The sequence below is a fragment of the Leptonychotes weddellii genome, chromosome 13 (genome assembly GCF_054177405.1).
Source record: "Leptonychotes weddellii isolate Sample4059 chromosome 13, ASM5417740v2, whole genome shotgun sequence".
NCBI classification, from domain to species: domain Eukaryota; kingdom Metazoa; phylum Chordata; class Mammalia; order Carnivora; family Phocidae; genus Leptonychotes; species Leptonychotes weddellii.
Window position 1 is genome coordinate 66718815 of NC_138381.1, and position 15355 is coordinate 66734169.

Below are 15355 nucleotides of genomic sequence, written 5' to 3' on the forward strand. Positions count from 1 at the left end.
CTCTTTGATCTGTTACGGAGAGCCGGAGGCTTGCTTCCTGCAGGAGTTTTCGGCCTGCCAGTGTGTACCCTCTGGCTGCAGTCTGGGTTTGTCTCTTCTCTGAAAGATTAGGCTCTGCCAGCCTGAAACAGAACATTCCCTGCCACCCTCAGAGCCTTTCTCCGAGTGGCTCAGCAGCCTCCAGGCCACAGCGCTGGCCCAGTGGCTCCTGGTGTGGCAGTCTCGGCGGACACGGGCAGAGGTAAAAATGGCAAGAGGGGGAGCTGGTGTCCTCCTGTCATTTTCAGATGCCTCTACATGTGATGTTAATCAAGGGCCAAGGAGTTATTAGAATTTTGGTTTTAAATTAGGTCGCTGAATTTAATCAGCAAGCTGTCAGAGCGGGGCTGGAAAGGGGGGTGCAGCAGCTAGGGTTGCCAGCTGAGCAGATGCAGAGCAGTGAGCTGCATGGCGGTCTCCAGGGAGAGCCGCGCAGCTCCGTCTCCCCAGCAGGCCCGCAGGATGAAGGAGAGCAGACGGAGTCATCCTTTGGTACCTCGGAAGACTGTGTGCCAGAAAACAGTTCCCTCCCAGGCCAAAATATCAAGTGACTTGGTGAAAGACAAGGAACTGAGGACTGAATCTGTTAACTAAAAGGACTCTCTCGATTTTCAATTATTGATGATTCAAAGGGGACTCTGGTTTATGAATCGGTGGGGACCCTAACCGCTTGCCCCCTGGATTTCGGGTTTGTTTCTCAAATGTGAAGTGGAGATAGCTAGCATCTGGTGTAATCCCTTTAGGGTTTCTCTCTCTCTCCCTCCATGGGTCATGCTGCCTAATTGTGGACGACTAATCGGAAAGGTAAAGTTCTGGTCCCTCCTTTCTCTGATGGGCTGTAACATACACATAAAACCCTGCATACCCCATCTGGACTAATGAAGCTGTCTGGAAACATGAGATGCAAATGACCTGTATCTTCTCTGTGGGTTGGCTAACCTTCCAGTTCCCAGAGCTTCCTGTGTGATGCCCTACTTCCCTCTGGGGTCAGGGCAGAAGGCAAGCTGTTGTTCTCTGTGGGGCCAAGTGCAGCAGTCACAGCGGAGCTAGGATGTGATGTCCTAGACAAAAGGGCAGACCAGGTTGGTCAGGGCTCCCCTGTGAGTGGTGGTATTTCCCAGGGTGAGCTGCTTTGAAAATGAACCAGAGCCTCTTGGCCGCTCTGGGCTCTAAATGCATTTCTTCCCAGAAGTACGCTGAGTGGAACAACTGGGTTTTCAGGCACTTTACCAACGCCGCAGCAGCCACCGCAGTGCTGGTCTACTTTAAAAGCAGTTCCACAGACCTGGAATGAATGCCTGGGCTGAAAAACTGCTTTTAACATAAGAACATCCTTTCCTCTGCTGCACCAGACCTGATAAAACATGTGACTCCCAAGCCGTTTTGCAGGCATTAATGGCTTCTCCAAGTGGCTTGCCACAGTGATGAGTTCCTTCCCCACCCGCTCTCTCCTGAGGAGCAGGACGGTCTGTGCCTCGTTGTTCTAAGAATTCCTCGACTGAGATGCGGCCGCTCATGGGGACAGAGCCACTGACGTCCATGCCCACAGTTACAATGATCCAGATAAACGCTCTGACCCAGATGCCACCTCGGGGCGAGCCCTTGGACGCTGGTTCTCTTCACTCGTGTCTTTAGGACAGCTGTCCAGTGAATGTCACCACCTTTGTTGCTGCCCTATGCTGGCAGTTTTTGTACAGAAGCCAAGAACGGAGGCTTTCTATGCCAGGGGTGAGGCCAGTTGATTAATAACTGTGGGAGGGGGTGGGGATCCTTAAGCCATCTGTCACCAAGAGCATCGTTTTGTGGACAATAGGACCATAATCATCAAGTGTCCTTCACCACCTTAAGCTGGGGGAAATAAACTATAAAGGCTGCAGGGATAAATCTGAATGGCATATTGTACATGTAGAAATTTGTGGTGTTCACTTTTTATCAGAACTAAATCCGGATTCTGGGGCTGGAGGACAGATAAAGCAGAAGTTGTTAATGGTTACGAAGCAAAGGTAAAAGGAAACTCTTAAAATAAGATTTAATATAGCTATTTAGCTTCTATGCAAATGAGGAGTCTGTTCAGATTTTTTCATGCCTCTGTGCCATGGAGATGCTCTGGGGAATAAAGTACTGCTTAGCGTCTCTCACTTGGATTTGTATCTTATCTGACGTTCAGAAAATAGAATAGCACGTCCCGAGGAGGTCCCTACGTAATGCCAAAGAGAAACAGTGGTGTAGAGAAGTGAGTCCAGGTGCCAGTCGTCCCCATAGCAGTGACTGTTCCTTTAATTCTTTAAGGAGGAAAAGAAAGGATTAGACTCAAACCTGCATGTCGATCTTTTTTATAACCTGAGTGGGTTTAAAGAAAAAAAAAAAAAGTAAAGTAGCTTTAATGAGCCTCCATTTTCATAGTCAGCCTAATTGTAACCAGCGGCTTGACAGCCCACTCGCATGACATCAGTGCATTAAGAATACAGTTGTCAGAGTGGAGACAGCTGTCAGTCGGGTCCTCCGGCGTCTTGTCAGCTGGAGCTTCTGCTTGCTGGCTTTTCCATAGCCCTGCAGGCCAGCAGGGATTGCTGGCTCCTGATGCCGGAGCCAGGCACCGCAGGATCCTCTGGTGACCTCTGAGTGGGCAAAGACACTTACATCATGCTCCGCGGGACGCATTTAGACACAGTCGCTCCAGTGCTGTGTGGGTTTCCTCGAGTCTCTTATCGTGGGGAATCCACGTATGGCACATACAGTTAATTCTGCTTACTGTGAGATTCAATCTTCCAGACCCCCACATTCCTCAGGCGGCCTTGAGAACAGAGCCCTGACTCTGGTGGTGAGAATAATTTTTTGTCCGTAGATGGCATAGCTTTTTAAATAGTGACTTGCTGGTTTCCTCTAAGTCTTACACGGGTATAGAGAACCTTGTGTTCATTCTGTTTTCCTTCTGCCCAGCAGATGGCTGTCTAAGTCCTGTTATAAGATCACCCCAGATCAGTACAGAAGCCCACGATGCAGCTTTGGGATAGGAATAGCACGATAGGATAGCACGATAGGAATCCAGCTGGGAGACCTAAATATCAGGGACTTTGTTTGAGGGTATTTAGCAACACAAAGGGCAGGCGGGAAGATGCAGCCATCCCTTTTCACTCCTCGGTATTTAAAACTGTCAGAGATGCAAATTAACTGCTGATGCATTTCTAAGTTGATAGCTTGTGTATTTTCTCTCAAGGATCCTAATGATTGTCAACCATTTCTCATTTTTATTTTGCTGCAATTTTCTTTTTTTTCTTTCTTTTTGTTTTTTGGCTTCAGCATTCTTGCTCTTGCTATGCTTATTTTTTGAGTTTTGATTCCCTGTGTCACTGTTTTCTTTTGCACACATCTCTCAAGGTTTACACAGTAAACAATGTGAGTGTGATAACCAAAATCCGGACAGAACATCTGACAGAGGAAGAAAAAAAGCGATATAAAGGTAATCCTTCCTCTTTTGTTTAGCCTAGAAAGAGAGACACTTTGTTGGCTTCGTTAAGTTTGGGGGTGAATGTGGTCAGGTCAGGCTCATCCTAACCCTAACTTCCTTTTTACAAAAATGTCCTTAGTCTGGCCCATTCTTGAAGGTGTTACCCATAGTTGGCTTCAAGTGGAATTAAAGCCATGCAGGAGGGGTTTGTTTTTGTCTTCTGAAGAACAATTGCTGGATCTGACCAAAAAGGTAGATAAGGGTATTGGAGACTAGTTCTCGCTGGAATGAGCGATTCAGTCCAAACTCGCACCATGAAAGATCTGGACAGAACCTGGGCTCTGAGCCCACACACTGCCAATACGTGGTGGTTATATCTCAGCCCCACCAGTGGCCAGTTGTGTGGCCTTAAGTTACCTACCCTCTGTGGCTCAGGTTCGTCAGCAGTGAAATGGCAATGCTCGGGAGGATGGGATGAGTTGCCGCATGCTAACTAACCTTTGGTAGCTTCCCACAGAGTGCGGCAAGCATGTGGTCATTGCTGGCCACCTCCACCACCACCACCGCTGTTACTAGGACTCCGTTTTGGCAGATGAGGACTCTATGGCCCCCCCAGGCTCACTCCCAAACCCAAACTCTTTCTGCTTTAGTTCTTGTAACTGTTGCTCATCTAGGTTAGAAACCCTAATAAAAAATATCCTATAAGGGTAAATTAGCTGATGGTTATTGTAGATGATTTTACCAGTCTGCCCATAAATGGACTTCCTAATGTAGGTAGCTGGGATCCAGAACTTTAAAATAGGATGAGAATCTCTTTCTGCAGTCACAAGTAAGGTATAATGTTAGACATTAAACTTTCCACCCCCCCCCCGCCCTCTGTAGCAGACAGGAACCCACTGGAATCTTTGCTGGGAACTGTGGAACACCAGTTTGGTGCTCAAGGGGTAAGTGGAAGCAGCGAGCTCTCACGTTCCAGAAAGGACATGACTTTTCTGTGCTGTGATGGCATTTACTGAATCTGACCAGGCCTCTCTGTCTGCAAGGCTGAAGAGCACTCCCAAGCTGAAATCTGAGATACTCTTTTGGAAGAGAAACAGATGAATCTTACAAATAAAGATTTTAGAGGAGGGTCGTGACTATGGAAATCAGGTGCTTTCTCTCTCATCTGTAAACTTAAAAAGGATTCAGGACTTTCTATTTTAACTGAGCACCTTAACATTTTCTTACTTGATCCTTACGAGAACTACGTGGAGTTAGTATAATGGCTGTCAGAGGGTCAGAAAAATAAGATTCCCTTTCCAGTGTCCCGAGCGAGAGCCTGACAGAGCTGGAACATGAACTCCAGGTCTCCCAGATCTTAGGTGCTTTCAGCTCTCTTTTTCTTTTTTACAGTCAGGAGATAGAAATGCTAAAGAGAGTGGAGAAATGTTTGACCTGGAGAGACCCTTTAGGTTTCCTGTGTCCTTTCCTCACACCTTTGTAGATTTTCTTGTTCTGTACAGTAACTTGGTTAAAGAAAAGGCGGAGGGGGGGGATGACTAGAACTTCCTGACCTGTAGCTGGTTAACACGTCCACCTCAGAGGCTGAGTGCTGTAGGCCTCCACCGCGAGCACCACTTGGCATTTCTGATTGCCCTGAGCTCTGGTTCGGCAGGACCTCACCACGGAACGTGCCTCTGCCAACAACCCCACGGCCATCACGCCTGAGGAGTACTTTAATGAAGAGTTTGATCTGAAGGACCGGGACATTGGAAGGCCGAAAGAGCTGACGATTAGAACGCAAAAGTAAGGGCCTCAGTGGCCACACAGACTCGTTTCAGAAGTTGTGCTGTTTCTTGGGGTCGTGTTGTCATTTTTCTGTCCCTTTCCTTTAAACATAATTTGGAAGTTACTTTAGCTGAGAAAAGCAAATAGCAGATTGCCCACTTTCTTCTTAGTCCTTCTCCAAATGGAGTTGAGATGGGATATAAGAATTCCTTGTATTTTTTACTGCCAGCAAGCTTCCGCTGATCCAGTGGCATGATCCACCAGCTATCAATTCCTTCACGCTTGCTGTCAATTCCGGCTGCTGCAGGGGGAGGTCAGCATGCAGGGCATTTCTCCTGATGGCCAGATCGCATGGTCATCTGAATTCACGGGTCTAGTCCCTTCCCCGCTCCACATTAAGAGAAGTACGGTGGCTGGGAAGGCTGCAGTAAGGAGGCTAGTGCCGTCTAGCCGGCCGCATAGGAGTCCTTCAGTTTCCCTGTCTGGGGGCAACGGCCTCACTCTTGTCTTGGTCCATCTTGCAGGTTTAAAGCGATGCTGTGGATGTGTGAGGACTTCCCGCTATCTCTTGTGGAGCAAGTCATTCCCATCATTGACCTCATGGCCCGAACCAGCGCTCATTTTGCACGGCTGAGAGATTTCATCAAACTGGAATTCCCACCCGGATTTCCTGTCAAAATAGGTACTGTCTGCTAAACCACAGGAGCACCTGTAGGTTCTGCCCGTTTCTATGGGTGACAGAATGTGCTTCAGGGCACTGGAACATTTTTTTTTTTTTAAGATTTTATTTATTTGAGAGAGAGCAAGAGAGAGCACAAGCAGGGGGCGGGGAGAGGGAGAAGCAGGCTTCCCGCTGAGCAAGGAGCTCGATGTGGGGCTCGATCCCAGGATCCTAGAATCATGACCTGAGCCAAAGGCAGACGCTTAACCTACTGAGCTACCCAGGTGCCCTGGCACTGGAACATTTTAGGCAAAAGTAGCAGATAGTAGATATAATGGAGGAGGTCACAATGATCCTCTAGCTTAATATGGTTTAAAGAAGTGTTGTTGGGGTGCCTGGGTGGCTCAGTCGGTTGAGCGTCTGCCTTTGGCTCAGATCATGATGCCAGGGTCCTGGGATCAAGCCCCACATCGGGCTCTCTGCTCAGAGGGGAGCCTGCTTCTCCCTCTCCTCCCTGCTTGTGCTTTCTCTCTCTAGTTCTTACTCTCTCAAATCAATAAATCTATAAAAGAAAAAGAAAGAAGTGCTGTGGTTTTTGGTTCACTTTCCATATCAAAATTAAGAGATCCCCCAATCATCAGTTCTATTTACAAATGGTGCTAACAGATGTAAAAAGGCATAAAAATGTGACACATTCATTGTTTTCATGTCAGACTTAAGCAACAGATTAGATTGTTTTTGAGGAAGACCACTGACCCCTTCTTTGATATGTAAGATATTTCAGGACCTGCATGTTTTAGGGAATGCATAATCCCATACACAATACATAGAACTTGTGAGGAATTTAGAATTTGTATAGTTGCATATTTGCAACACATTTTTCAGTGTAGACTTGATCACTTATTCACTGGGATCTAGGAATAGCTGCTTAACCTCTCTGAATCTCAGTTTTCCCATCTGTATATTGGGCAGGATAGTTACGTTAATGTATTTGACATGGTACTAGCACAGTAGGCACTCAGTAAATGGTGGCTATTCTTGTAAAGTTCATTTATAAAAGCTTTTATTTTGTTAGAAATTCCCTTGTTTCATGTCTTAAATGCACGGATTACATTTGGAAACGTTAACGGCTGTAGCACTGCTGAAGAAACTGGATCTCAAAACGTGGAAGGGACCCAGGCTGATTCAGGTAAAAAAAAAAAAAAAAAAAGTTGGGCTTTGTGGTTTAAAAACACACACACACACATATCCAGTTAATATACTAATTATTCAGTTTGACATTGGATTATCTTATGAAGTAGATCTCTGCACTGAATGAAAGAAAATTTTAGATTTTGTTTAGGGTCAGTGTAAAAACAGCCTGTAGAATGTGACCCCACTTGTATTAAAAGAAAAATGGCATAGTTTTAAAAACCAACTTTATTGAGGTGTACTGAATATACAATAAAATGCTCTTGCTTTAAGTGCGATAGTTCAGTGCGTTTCGACAAATGTGTGTACCCTTGTAACCACCACCACAATCAAGATGTAGAGCATTTCTATCACCCCACAAAATTTCCTCAGGCTCCCTTGCCATCCATCCAAATTATCTTTTGGTTGCTACTCTAAGTGGATTATTTACTTACTTTCCCGTTACTCCTTGGTAATATATAGAAATATAACTGAATTTTTTTTAGTTGTTTGTTTTACTGTGGTAAAATGCTGTTCTGTATCTTGGACTAGTTGAAGGATACACAGGCATTTATTTGTTCTATTATTATTATTTTTAAAGATTTTATTTATTTGACAGAGAGAGACATAGCGAGAGAGGGAACACAAGCAGGGGGACTGGCAGAGGGAGAAGCAGGCTTCCCGCAGAGCAGGGAGCCCGATGTGGGGCTCGATCCCAGGACCCTGGGATCATGACCTGAGCTGAAGTCAGATGCCCAGCGACTGAGCCACCCAGGCGCCCCGTGTTGTATTATTATTTTTTGAGAGAGAGGGAAGGGACAGCATGTATGAGCAGGTAGCAGGGAGGGATAGAGGGAGAGAGAGAATCTCAAGTAGACTCCATGCTGAACACGGAGGCCGACGTAGGGCTCAATGCAGAACTTGATTCCATGACCCCAAAATCATGACCTGAGCCGAAACCAAGAGCCGGATGCCCAACCGACTGAGCCACCCAGATGCCCCATTTTGTTATCATTTTTATTTTATTTAATTTACAGACATCTTACATACTTTCTTTTACGTGTTTACTGTATTTCATAATAAAAAAGGGAAAAATACAAAGAGACCTTGGTGTGACTGTGTACCTACATCGCATTTCTCAAAAGACATACAAGGAAATACTGGTTACCTCTGGACTTTGGAGATAAGAGAAAGGGTGTAGGGAGAGAGACATCTTTATTTTTTTATGACCATGAGTTAATTTTATTATTAAAAAAACAAAAACAAAAAAAACCCCAAGACCAAAAGAAAAAGGCAGTATTTTGGTACCTTTCTCTGTCAAGGTTATTGGTCCTCAAAATCTCTCTCACATAGTAGCAAACCTTGATTTTAATCATTTTAATCCTTTTGTTTTTTAATCGAACAAATTTTTATAAATTTTAAATTCTAAGTTTGAAGTGGAAATTTATTTTGCTGATTCCGGCACCGGACTGTTACCTTTTGTGTTTCAGCTTCCCAGGTGGCAAACTTTGAGGTGGATCAGTCTGTATTTGAAATTCCAGACTCTTACCACGTTCAAGATGATGGCAGAAATGTGCACTTACAAGACGAAGATTATGAGATAATGCAGTTTGCCATCCAGCAGAGTTTACTGGAGTCCAGCAGGAGCCAGGTGCACTTGGCGGGAGAGACGGCAGGGCATGGGAGGGTTCAAGTTGTAGCTGACTTGTGAGACTCACTGTACATCACAAGTTGGGCATATTCACAGTGTTTACAGAGATTCTATTTTCTGCACCTGGTCTTTCGCAAAAGCTTATGTGACACCATGTGCACAGCCCCAGTCAGCATCATTCACAGGATGTCTCCCAACAGACTTTCCTTCTCCTTAGTTCACCTACGCAGCCCACAATCACGTATATTTTGGAGCAGGCTGTCTGATTTGCCAGTACTGAAATCGTAGGTCCACGCTAGCGTACACCATCCTGTTTTTTCTAGAATATTGTCCACGTGTCGGTCGTCTTGTAAGAAGGCATGTGGATTTGAATCCCAGCTTCCTCCCAAAGGAAAACCAGTCACTGTGTTGTGGTTGCTCAGTGTGTGATGAAAATGGTGGTTGATACTCTGTTAAGTTTGTTTTTTACTCCTGTGTTTTATTCTGTTGCAAGGGGTGTAGTCTTAAACTGTCAGAGTCTCGAGCTAAGGGTAGAGCTAAGGGTAGGGCAGACCAGGGTAGGAACAGCTGCCCTTGGTCTCCTCAGGTGGTTCTTCCTCCAGGTGTCACCTGCCTGGGACAGTGCAGTGCAGAGCCTGAGCTCCTCCTCCCCCAGCGTCACCTCCTTCCATCCCCGCCCTCCTGTGGCTTCCTGATTCTGCTGGGGTGGGGGCTCTTTCTGTGTCCCCACCTTTTGGTGTCCTGGGTTCTGCTCTTTGTTCCTTGGTTTCTTGTTTCCTTCCATCGCTCATTCAGCACATGTTTGCAGAGTGGGGATTCTTTAGTGAAGCAGCCCCAGCCCCTGCACTCACAGGCCCCCTAAGCTTTGAGAGTGGTACCCACACTCCTGCTCATGGGCTACCAAGCTCAGGTTTTTGGCATTCTGGTTTTGTTCTTGAGACTCTGAGGTTGGACAACGTGCGCCCTTCCCCTCCATTCCCCATTGATCCATTCTTTGGGTTTTTTTTTTTTTTTTTTTTTTTAAAGATTTTATTTATTTGAGAAAGAGAGAGTGAGAGAGAGCATGAGAGGGGAGAGGGTCAGAGGGAGAAGCAGACTCCCCACTGAGCGGGGAGCCCGATGTGGGACTCGATCCTGGGACTGCAGGATCATGACCTGAGCTGAAGGCAGTTGCTTAACCAACTGAGCCACCCAGCCGCCCTCGATCCATTCTTTGAATGATTCAGTTTTCTGAAGCTGCTGGGCCAAGGGCCGCACCCAGAGCCAGCATATTCCCTTTGGGAAAGCCCAGCTCCCGGACCTCATTGTCCCTCCAGTGCGTCTTCCTGCCCCTTCTGTAAGTTAGCTTATTCCCCCCACCCCCGATATCTGCGTAAACCTTCCTGACCATAAATTTTGCAAAAGGGAGTGGCCAAAGTCAAAGATGACAAATGTTGAATTACGTATTGTCATCTCGCTTTACAAGAATGACCTCTTGTTCCTTTAAACTTTGCCCAGGGCTGTTTTGGATAGATTCTGTGTCAAGCATGAGAGGCTGTGGCCATTAAGCAGGGTAGTGTACCACATTCTACCTGACATTTAGGTGTCATTTTTGAGATCACCCACGTCCCTATTCATTTTTCATGCGGCGTTATCAGTCACGGACATGGAAACATTTAAAATTTTGTTCTTGCTGCTTTCATCTCCTTATTGGTATGACACCCATTCCTTCCAGCAGGTATTCATGTCCATCATGTTTGTTCTTTGCAGGAACTTTCAGGACCAGCTTCGAATGGAGGGATCAGCCAGACATATGCCTATGACGCCCAGTATGAGAGGTGACTGGCGTGACTCTTAAGGATGAAACCTGAGGCCGACACAGGCACTTAGTGTTGATACGGTTGTTGACTAGTTCACAGGCCATTGCCATTGGCAGACAGGCACCCCGTAAATGCTTTTTCAGTGGTCTGATCTTCTACAAAGAATGTATGCTCACACAGGATCTAAAGTCCTCAGTGGGAAAAGTATATACAATTTTAAGAATGAGGAGGCTTTGGGGAACAGATCCGGAGATGAGTAGATTATCTTTTTAAAGGAGGTGGTAAAGACTGCAAAGATGTGTTTTATGGAGTATTTTCAGGTACTCCAGGCGTCTACGAAAGCCTACTGAAGGAGAAGTTAGGTTTTGCTTTAAAACAGATCCAAATCCTGACCCCATCACCTAGCAGCTGGGTGATCCTGGGCAGCTTTGTTCGCCTGTCTGAGCCTCAGGTTTCTCACGTGTACACAGCACCCGCGTCTCCAGGGTTACAGGGGATTGAATGGCAACGTGCCCATGGGGCGCGTATAAAGTGCGCGGCATGCTGTGCTCTCGGGAGGCAGTTAAATGTAGATGCTGCCGCCGCCCTGATGATGCTGGTCATCGGTTTCTTTTTTCTGCCTCTTTTCCCCCGCACAGGGCCATCCAGGAGAGCCTCCTCACCAGCTCAGAAGGCCTGGGCCCCGGCGCCTCGAGTGAGACGAGCCGTTTTGATAGCGACTTGCAGCTGGCCATGGAGCTCTCTGCCAAAGAGCTGGAGGAGCGGGAGCTCCGGCTCCGGGAGGAGGAGGAGGAGCTCCAGCAAGTCTTACAGCTGTCTCTCACGGAGAAATAGACCTTCCTGCTCACGGGCTGCACAAAGCAGAGGTTCTGGGCTGCACTCAAGTGCGGCATCGCCAGTGCCCCGGGGCTGAGGGACTGCACCTCACATGGATGCGGCCCACAGCAGCTGCCCTTCCTTTCCACAGAGGTGCCAGACCAGGGGCTCCCAGGTCCATCCCTGACAACCCCCGCCCGCCCCGGGTAGGGGCTGGGGACCCGCAGGCCCCATCTCCAGGCTAAGGGGAAGACAGCATTGGCACTTTCCATTGGCTGTGTTGGCTTGCAGGTCACATTTTTACTACCAGCTTTAGACAAAAACCCCAATCCCCGCAAGTTTGTAGATTAATTTTTATCAAGGAGTGATAACAAAACAAGTTACTGCAGAGTCAGGGTGCTTTTATATTATGACAGCAGCAGCCTTTGTAGAGCGTGGTTTATGAGAATTTATGAGACACATCTTCACAGTTCACCAAAGAAATGGATAATCTGTGCCGATCTACTTGTTTGTTTTTACCTTTATACAGGATTTCTAGGACACTATCCCTGCTCCTCCTCCATCTCCACCTTATTCCATCCCTCCCACCCCCAGCCAGAGTTCAAGAGGAGACATATAAACGCTATGTTTTAGATTAGGCTTAACTATTTGCAGCATCACATTAGGATATACAAATGACCACGGATGTTGCCTTAGCCTTAAAAATTACCAGTAGTTTCAAACCACCTCACTCCACGCTGAGGGGTCTGATTTGAATTTCTAAAGGCATTTCCTTTGAGAGCAGGATCCTCTAGGCTAAATCCAAGGCAGCTAATCCTGGCCCCAAAGGAGCAGTGAGGAGAGCCTGAGGCTTGTTCTTGAAGGGGGCAAGCTGGCCAAAACATCGGACAGCACAGAACCAAACCAAGTGTATTCCGCGCCCTCCCTAGGGACAGACTGCCATGGGGAGGTCAAGGGAGACCCCACTCCAGGCCTAGGCTCACTAGAGAGGAAGGGGTGGCCTTGCAGTTCGGAAGGGAGCTACGAGCGGAGCTCAATAGCTCCGCATTCAAAAGGGAAAATGAGGATTCCGCATTGCTTTTTAGAGTTCAAATCAACATCTTTCTGGATAAATATATTTTGTAACAGAATCTTTTTATTATTTTTAAAAGATAGAAAAACAACTACTCCCATCAGTAGCAATACAAGGGTATACATTTTCACCAGATTTTCTCAGGCCTTTTTTGGATACCTTTAGTAGTTTAACCAGTTGATCTGACCCTTCTGTAAAGAAGCACCGCACACCACACAGAAGAACCCCGGGGAGGAGAGCTGAGGGGGCCGCACTCTGGCCTGTCTCTTCGTCCCCACAGGCTGCACTGACATAACCCGGTCACAATGGCCTCCTCAGCTCTGCGTTCGTCTCCCCTCTGCTGCGCTGCTTTCAGGATGGGGGGAGAGACCGAAACTACGCTGCACTTAGCGTTGCTCTTGGTCACAGAGCCCCGTGCTTTGGATGGCCCACAACCGCCAGCCGTCTCGGTCACGGTCCCACCCGAACTCCTCCTGCGGCGCACACGAGGCCAGGGTACCGCGGCGTCCCGCGGGGTGCAGACACGCAGCCCGGCGTTCTGTTGGCTCCGCGTTCGCCCCGAGCGAGGACTCGTGCTGGGAAGGGCCGCGGTCCGGCCGCATCGCTTACTGGGGTGAATCACAGTAACATCGGTGTTTGCATTCCACGGTCCTGCCTCCTGAGGAAGACGACTCCCCAGGAAGTCAGTTAAAAAGGGCCCGATCCTTGTGTCAGTCAGTTGCAGCGTTTTCCATCTATGTGCTCGCTCTCTGAAAATGCCAATAAAGACTGCTTCCCGACAGGGTGCTCGTACAGTAGCCTAGCCAGCCTTTGGGTCTTTTTTTCCTTTCCACGTGGTTTCTCCAGTGGCTCAATGTCCCCACACTTCCTGTTTCGTGTGTGACTGGGACAGGGCAGTGCCTCGCGACACTCGGCGTCCGTTTCAAAGGCGACCTGCTCCTCTCAGCCTGCCCACCCAGGGTCGTACAGTCCGCACGCCCCCCTGCTACTCGTTTCACACGGAAACTGAGAGCTGGCCAGCGCTGGGGCTGCCGGGAGACACTGTGGTGGTCCTGCAGGAGGTGGGCTGGCTCTTGTGGAGTCCGGGAAGCCGCGCCAACATCAGGTCGCTCATGGGACTGAAGATGCTCCCCTCTGAGGCTGAAGTGCTCGGTGAGGCTGCTCTTAGAAGGTAAGGTAATAATTTGGGCTTCCAGATTTAGCCTACACCCAATTACGTTGGTATTAAAAAACGGGGGCGTGGGCACCTGGGTGGCTCAGTCGGGTAAGCGGCTGCCTCCGGTCCAGGTCATGATTCCAGGGTCCTGGGACCGAGTCCCTACATCAGGCTCCTTGCTCAGCGGGGAACTTGCTTCTTCCTCTCCCCCTGCCCTAACCCCCTGCTTGTGCTCTCTGTTTCTCTCTCAAATGAATAAAATCTTAAAAAAAAAAACAAAAAACCAACACATAAAAACACAAACGGAGGCAGTGACCAGTGAAAAACATTTGGGCTCCAGAAACAAGGTCTTGGTATTTCCAGGAAGATGTGAAGGAGCTGCTTTGCTTTAGGGGAAAGTAGAAAATACTCTGAGCCAGTGGGGCACTATGAAGAAAACTCCATCGCCTTAGGCCAAGGGACGCAATACCTGTGGATTACTTAATGAAAAAACTAATAGTTTCTTCACCTTTAGGTTCACTAAAGCTTAGGTAGTTCAATACCATCAGGAAACTGAGCCACTTCTGCATGGAAGACAGTGCCAGGAACTAAGTATAACAAAGTGCTTTAGACATTCTGCTCCATGAGCAAGCTCGACACACCGTATGTAACGTGAGGTGTCTGCCTCTCAAGGAAGCGAAGTCTGCTCCACATAATGACCGGAGAGAGAGACTGACTCACTGTACCCACGGGTTTCCTGCTGAATGCCGAAGACGTCAAAGAAAACGGGCTGCAGGACAGCCGCCTCACGGGAAGATTCGCAGTGCAGTTAAGTGATGGGGTTCAAAGTCCAAACTAGGCCCACGTCTGGAAATGTGTGGATTTCAGATTGAGGTCCAGCTGAAAAAAATGTAGTATTAATAAGACTTCCAGAGACCCCAAATCCCAAGCAGCACTTACATATTTATTAATCTCTATTTTAAAGTTAAGATTAAGATTAATCATTTTTATGATTGGTATAAATGAAGTGAATACGTTCATTTGGGTACACGGTAGGTATTCTGAGCACAGTTCGATTTAGGAGGCTTAGGCTGCCTCCCCACCCCGTATTCCCAGAGACACAGGTAAAGGAAATAATGCCACTTGAAAAGTACTAGTGGTCAGTCCTGGTGCATAAAAGTTTTCAGTAGAGTTCTGTGTTCTCTCTCTCTCCCAGAATTGAGGTTTGTATCCTTACTCATCTCTGTAATAAGCTGCTTTCTACAAAGATTACTCTGTCCGCCTTTTGCTTGAAATCTCATGCTGAACAGATGGTATTGTTGGAATGAAGACGTAGGCTGGGTTTTGGATTTGTACATGGAGTAACTATTGCAAGGTTGTTTCAGAAAACTGGAACATGATTCTATGTAAGCTGCCTAGTGATTACTGAGCAAATGGCAGTTTATAAGGTTGGTTAATGGGCCTACCAAGCTTTTACTGTTTCCCTCTAAAATCCTAAAAATGCCAATTTTTTAGGCAGTGTATCAAAATATGGCGTTCCAGATGAGGTGGGGATGCACCCTCCTGGGACTTAGCTGTCAGTGCCAGCCTTTCAGAATCCCACCTGCTTCTCCCTGCAGTCCATCAATAACCCTGTTTTTTTATGGGACAGGCCAAAGGTGGTGACCCCACCCTTGTTGGTACTGGTTTCACGGTGTTTGATCTTCATCATAATTAAGAAAGATAAAGTGTGTACAGCACCACTTCGCAGATGGAAAAAACCGAGGCTCTGCAGAAGCAGGGACACAAATCCAGGTC

General features: G+C 47.3%; 1 protein-coding gene across 1 annotated transcript in view; it reads left to right on the forward strand.

Annotated features, from left to right (window-relative positions):
• Window positions 1–13220, forward strand: part of ANKRD13A (ankyrin repeat domain 13A) — a 32147-nt gene extending 18927 nt beyond the window's left edge. Inside the window, exons 6-15 of the mRNA XM_081800948.1 lie at window positions 153–241; window positions 1941–2042; window positions 3418–3499; window positions 4370–4431; window positions 5142–5272; window positions 5779–5936; window positions 6991–7104; window positions 8576–8736; window positions 10486–10553; window positions 11174–13220. Of these exons, the coding sequence (XP_081657074.1) occupies window positions 153–241; window positions 1941–2042; window positions 3418–3499; window positions 4370–4431; window positions 5142–5272; window positions 5779–5936; window positions 6991–7104; window positions 8576–8736; window positions 10486–10553; window positions 11174–11369 (1163 nt within the window). The 3' untranslated portion in view covers window positions 11370–13220. The remainder of the gene's footprint in view (window positions 1–152; window positions 242–1940; window positions 2043–3417; window positions 3500–4369; window positions 4432–5141; window positions 5273–5778; window positions 5937–6990; window positions 7105–8575; window positions 8737–10485; window positions 10554–11173) is intronic.
• Window positions 13221–15355: the final 2135 nt, after the last annotated feature.